Here is a 6,860-nt window from a genome sequence, read left to right as displayed (position 1 = left end):
ACAAGGAAAGACTAGAAGCAATGGGATGAAACTGAATGGGAGGAGACACAGATTAGATATTATAAAAAACTTTTTGACAGTTAGGGTGATTAATGAGTGGAACAGGCTGCCACGAGAGGTGGTGAGTTCCCCTTCAATGGACGTCTTCAAACAGAGGCTGGACAGATATCTGTCTGAGATGATTTAGTGAATCCTGCTTTGAGCAGGGGGTTGGACCAGATGACCCAGGAGGTCCCCTCCAACTCTACCATTCTATGATTCTATGATTCTATGAGTCAGGCGCTGCACAACTTGTGGCAGAGCTGAACCTGAAAGGTGTCCACAGCAGTAAAACAACCACACATACCCTATCAGGACCCCCCTTTTCATGTAGTGACACTGACCTGTTCTCACAAGAACATTTTGTATTTTGTCAGACACTCCGCTTCTGTTATCTAACTAGTTTAGGCCAGGATTGACCTTGTAAAAGGTCCATAGTGCTTCAAACTAACGATGATAATATGACCATATATGTGTTTCCGTAATAATTGTACTAACATTGGTTAACCTATAGTACTGTAGTATGGCTGCAGAGTTGATTGGCTATTAAAATACTCAAAACAATATAAAATGCTAAGCAAAATAAAAGGGATCAGAGATTCTTTGAATCCTCCCAATACAGAGCACGCATTGCCTCCGTTTGGTTTTCTGTTGGATTGCGCAATCATCATAATAATTTGACACTCACTTGGTCAACCGTGAAGGGTTATGGCCCTCCCTTAACAGTGTCAGGGCGTGGAAGACACTTCACACACAGCTACCCCCCCCTGGCCTCAAGTAACATGAGGTCTGTATACAAAAAGGTCTGGGGTTACTAAATCCATTTTTTTGCTCATATTAACCTGGCCAGTGAGAAGGGGAGCAATCATAATTTAGGAGGAGATGCAAGACTTTAAATTCTTGAATTAACCATCAACTCTTTTGTATTTTGGCCTTTGGCTTTTATGGCTGGACAGTCCAGGGGACATTGCTTCTTATGCCTGTTGTTACAGAAAACATATCAATACACAAGTAGGAGAGGCATCAGAATGTGGATAAGACCTCCTGGGTGGAAATACACTTACTAGGACTACCAACTGAAAGTCACAAGGCAGGTGGTAAGTAGTAAACAGAATATCTTGTTATTGAAGAAATCTTCAAGAAGGAGACTTAGACGTAAATGTTACTTAAATAAACTACGGTATGTACAAAGAATGGAGTTAGCAAATCTTCACCGGGTAAATTTGCACTCACGACACCCCACACTCTCTTCCTGTTGGGTTCTGTTAGGATTCACCCACACAGGCCCAGCCAAATCACACAGTTATCCGCTTTACTGGACTATTCATGCTCCTCTCTGCTCTTTTCATTGTTAGCATAGCAGATATCTCTTTCCCACAGGAGGTTCCATTACTTCGAGTCTCCTTCTGAGTGGACAACATGGATCAGCCCATAACTTGTATCCTTTCATGACTGGTATCCCTTTCACTTGCGGCTCAGAAGTCTACTTCTATCATGTTATGGAAGCAACACCCCACTGTCATAGCATCTGCAATACGCAAGCTGATTTCTCTCTCAGTTGTAGCAACACTTTTCCCCGTATGGGTCACGATTTATGGATTGCAGGCACTCTCTCTTCATCCCACCTCTCTATTTCACACTGGTAGATGCTTCTCATGGGCGTATGGGATTCCAGGCCCAAAATAGACACAGAAAGCCTCCACTTCTTCTACTACTTAGCCAAAGCAGCATCTTGCACCTATAATTGCACCTATCCCGAGGCTAACCATTACAGTCTATATCCAACAGCTCAGCTGCCACCTGCATAGATGCCCTCCTTGACTCGCCTCAAAAAACCTGTCTTAAATGGCGAGACACATCTTGTGATCCATGCAGAAAACCCACACTCTGCACATGGCTTACGCGAGCAGATAATCGATTAAACAATGAACGATGAGATTGTAACTCACGACAAGCAAACGATGTCAGAAAAGTGTTTACACGGGACGAGAATCGTGAATGAAATATTTGAATTGCGTTTGCTACATCGTAACAGCAAACATAGTGCAGTGTTCACACAGACCGGGAATAGGAAGCTTAGGTGTGTTCAAGGTTCAGATCCCATATGTTATGCTATTTATTTCAAAGACATTAATTCATAAACTATTGTACAAACATTTCCGCTGATACTTTATAAAGAAAATCAAATCGAATTGGTGAAACAAAAAAGACAAACCGTATTTAGGACTTGAATATCTTCTCCTGCTTCTTGTCTAATTGTTGAACCGACTAACAATCTCCATTTATCAACTGCTTGGCCATAACATTTCTAAGAGCAGTACATTTTTTCAACCCTATTTTTCACACAGGCTAGGTCACTTCTATATACTACATACAGCTGAAACCAGAAGTTTCCATCCACTATATATAAAGACACATCTGGATGTTTTCCTCAATATCTGACATGAAATCAGAATAAACCTTTCCCGTTTTAGGACAATTAGGATTTTACCATAATGTTTAATATTTGCCAAATGCCGGAATAATGAGAGAGAGAGAAGGTTTTAAGGCATTTTTATTACTTACTGCAAAGTCAAAAGTTTCCATCCATCTCATTAGTATTTGGTACCATTGCCCTTACACTGAATGACTTGGGTCACACGTTTGGGATCTCCTTCCGCAGCTTCTCACTATAGTTGGTGGAATTTGGGCCGATTCCTTCTGACAAAACTGCTGTATCTGACCCAGGTTTGTAGGTCGTCTTGCTCGGCGCTCGTAGCCTTTTCAGCTTTGCCCATAAATTTTCAATAGGATTGAGATCAGGGCTTTGTGATGGCCTCTCTAAAATATTGACTTTGTTATCCTTAAGCCACTTTGTTACCATTTTGGCAGTATGCTTCGGGTCATTGTCCATTTGGAAGACCCATTTCCGCCCAAGCTTTACCTTCCTGGCTGATTTCTTGAGATGTTGCTTCAGTATTGCCACATAATCTTCTTTTCTCATGATGCCATCTGTTTTGTGAAGTGCTCCAGTCCCTCCTGCAGCAAAACAACCCCCCCCCCCCCACAACATGATGCTGCCACCCCAGTGTTTCACAGTTGGGATGGTGTTCTTAGGCTTCCAAGCTTCTCCATTTTTCCTCCAAACGTAACGATGGTCATTATGCCAAAAAGTAAAATTTTAGTTTCATCAGACCACAAGACATGTCTCCAAAGATTAAGGTCTTCGTTCCTGTGTGCATTTGCAAACATGAATCTGGCTTTTTTATATTTCTTTTGGAGTAAGGGCTTCTTCCTTGCACTGTGGCCTTTCAGCCCATGTTGATACAGTACTCGTTTCACTGTGGATATTGACACAATCTTACCAGCTTCCGCCATCATCTTCACAAGGTCTTTTGCTTTTGTCCTTGAGTTGATATGCACATGTCAGACCAAAGCACATTCATCTCTAGGACACAGAACCTGTCTCCATCCTGAGTGGTATGATGGCTGGACATTCCCATCTTGTTTGTACTTGTGTATAATTGTTTGTACAGATGAATGAGGCACCTTCAGGTATCTTGAAATTGTAGCCAAGGATGAGCCAGACTTGTGCAAGTCCACAATTCTCTTCCTGATATCTTGGCTAATTTCTTTAGACTTTCCCATGATGCTACACAAAGAAGCAGTGTGTTTCAGGTGTGCATTAAAATATATCCACAGGTGTGTCTCTAATTAACTTAGATGTTGCCAAAAAACCAGAAATCAAAAGCTTCCAAACACATGACATCATCATATGGGCCATCCAGAATTGTTTAAAGGCATAGTAATCTTAGTGTATGGAAACTTCTGACTTTGCAGTAAGTAATAAAAATCCCTTAAAACATTCTCTCTCTCTCTCTCATTATTCTGGCATTTGGTAAGTATTAAAAATTATGGTATAATCCTAACTGACCTAAAACGGGAAAGGTTTATTCTGATTTCATGTCAGATATTGAGAAAAACATACAGATGTGTTTTTTTAGATAGTGTATGGAAACTTCTAGTTTGAACTGTAAGTACAGTGTGTATTCGTCTATTATTAAATAAAATCATGAATAATTAGTAAAACTCTCATAATATGATTAAAAACAAAATAAAAAGCACTGAATTTAATGTTTAAAGAAAAAAAACAAAACATCAAGCTCAAAAATACAATATTTTTACATTTAATACATTTTCTTATAAAGTGGGTTTCAAAAATATTTGTTACTTCTGGAACCGTGACAACTTATTCGATAAATTTATACATTGATGACAAAATTTCAAGTGAAAAATAGTTTTTTTGTTTTCATCAAAATATAAATTATTCACTAAAATATATGTAATTATATGAAAATGGTATCAAAAGAAGAAAAGCTGGTCCCATAAAACCAAGGCCTTATACAAGCAGGGCTAAAGAAAGTTTAAGAAAGTTATAATCTTCAAGAGGCAAAAACATTTACAGGTGCATCTCACTAACTTAGAATATCATCAAAAAGTTAATTTATTTCAGTTCTTCAATACAAAAAGTGAAACTCCTATATTATGTAGAGTCATTACAAACAGAGTGATCTATTTCACGTGCTTATTTCTGTTAATGTTGATGATTATGGCTTACAGCCAATGAAAACACAAAATTCATTATCTCAGTAAATTTTAAAAAAAATAATAAAAAACACCTGCAAAGGCTTCCTAAGAGTTTACAAAGGTCCCTTAGTCTGTTTCGGTAGGCTCCACAATCATGGGGAAGACCGCTGACTTGACAGATGTTCAGAAGGCAGTCACTGACACACTCCACAAGGTCCCAGAGTCTGGAGGAAGAGTGGAGAGTCCACAATCCAAGCTGCTTGAGGTCTAGTGTGAAGTTTCCACCATCAGTGATGGTTTGGGGGCCATGTCATCTGCTGGTGTAGGTCCACTGGGTTTTATCAAGACCAAGGTCAGCGCAGCCGTCTACCAGGACATTTTACAGCACTTCATGCTTCCCTCTGCCAACAAGCTTTATGGAGATGGAAATGTCATTCTCCAGCAGGACTTGGCCCCTGTCCACACTGCCAAAAGTACCAATACCTGGTTTACACACAACAGTATCACTGTGCTTGATTGGCAGCAAACTCGCCTGACCTTAACCCCATAGAGAATCTATTATAGAGAATCTATGGGGTATTGTCAAGAGGAAGATGAGACCCCAGACCCAACAATGCAGACGAGCTGAAGGCTGCTATCAAAGCCACCTGGGCTTCCATAACACCTCAGCAGGGCCACAGGCTGATCGCCTCCATGCCACAGGCTGATCACCTCCATGCCACATTGCCGCATTGATGCAGTAATTGATGCAAAAGGAGCCCCGACCAAGTATTGAGGCATTTACTGAACAGACATTTCAGTAGAACAACATTTTGGATTTTAAAAACATTTTTCAAGCTGTTGTTATAAAGTATTCTAATTTACTGAGATAATGACTTTTGAGTTTTCATTGGCTGTAAGCCATAATCATCAACATTAACAGAAATAAACACGTGAAATAGATCACTCTGTTTCTAATGACTCTATATAATAGATCCCTCCTATATAATATAGGAGTATGTGATAGAATACTAAGAGGTAACATGAGTGAACAGATGGAAAGCGGCAGTGCGGATCTCTTGGGTCTTCACACCATAGATGATGGGGTTTAAGGTTGATGGGATCAGTAAGAAGTTGGACAGGATAACATGGATGTATGGAGCTATATGACCTATTCTATAAGTGACGAAGGAAAACAGTCCCAAGGTGTAGAGCATTACAATGATGGAAATATGGGACGAACATGTTCCAAAGGCTTTATTCTTGGCGTTCCTGGTGGAAAGTCTCAAAACCGCCCTCAATATCAAAGCATAGGATACAACAATGCATGATATGTCAAATACCATTATCATCAAGACCATGGTCAAGCCAAAGGCACTGTTGATGGTGGTGTCGGTACAAGCCAACTTCACAACCGCCATGTGGTCACAGAAAGAGTGAGGAATTTTGTGGCTCTTGCAATATGGGAGTCTACTGGCCATCCAAGAACATGGAATCACTATGATGGTGCCTCGTATCACCACGGCTAGAACTATCTTCACTATTAATGTGTTGGTTAATGTACCTACATAATGAAGCGGATTACAGATAGCGATATATCTATCAAAGGCCATGGCCAGGAGGACTCCAGACTCTATGGAAGAAAAGCAATGGATGAAGAACATTTGGATAAAGCAGGAGATAAAGGTGATCTCATTGTCATTCAGCCAGAAGATGAAGAACATTTTGAGAAGAATGGTGTGTGACAGGATCATGTCTGTGAGGAACAAGCTGTAGAGGAAGTAATACATGGGACTGTGGAGCCGCGGCTCCATCGTGATGAGGAGAAGCATCAGGATGTTCCCCCATAGAGACAAAATGTACATGACAAAGAGGGGGATGGAAATCAGCACATGAGAAGACTCGAAGCCCGGGATCCCCTGCAGGATAAAAACACTTGTGTAAGTGCTGGACATGTTGATGGACGCCATGATTCAGCTACTGGATGGTAATCATCTGTGTAAACAGCAGGATGAAGAGATCATTATAATCACGCAAAAAATATTTTTTTTCCTGATCTAACAAGCGTTTCTTACAAAAGTTTCAGGGAAAATTATTCTACCATCGACATTGGGACATGAGGCAAAGATTGAAAATATATAGGATTGAATATAAAGTTCTACAGACAGGTCAACCATTACTCTGAAGTCTCCTCAGACCAGTGGGCAAGATGAGAAGTAATGGTCCTTATTTTACTAAGTGTACACACACATAGGAGGACATTAGTGTAATATTAG

General features: G+C 40.3%; 1 protein-coding gene across 1 annotated transcript; it reads right to left on the bottom strand.

Annotated features, from left to right (window-relative positions):
• Positions 1 to 5,615: 5,615 nt before the first annotated feature.
• Positions 5,616 to 6,554, bottom strand: LOC141243282 (olfactory receptor 52K1-like). Its single transcript, XM_073668916.1, has one exon. It carries the CDS (start codon positions 6,552 to 6,554, stop codon positions 5,616 to 5,618), a length of 939 nt encoding a protein of 312 aa, XP_073525017.1.
• Between the last annotated feature and the right edge of the window lie 306 nt (positions 6,555 to 6,860).

Source organism: Phyllobates terribilis, unplaced genomic scaffold (genome assembly GCF_046119375.1).
Source record: "Phyllobates terribilis strain yellow unplaced genomic scaffold, ASM4611937v1 Scaffold_2__4_contigs__length_985480577, whole genome shotgun sequence".
NCBI lineage: Eukaryota > Metazoa > Chordata > Amphibia > Anura > Dendrobatidae > Phyllobates > Phyllobates terribilis.
This window is presented reverse-complemented; position numbering and strand designations above follow the sequence as displayed.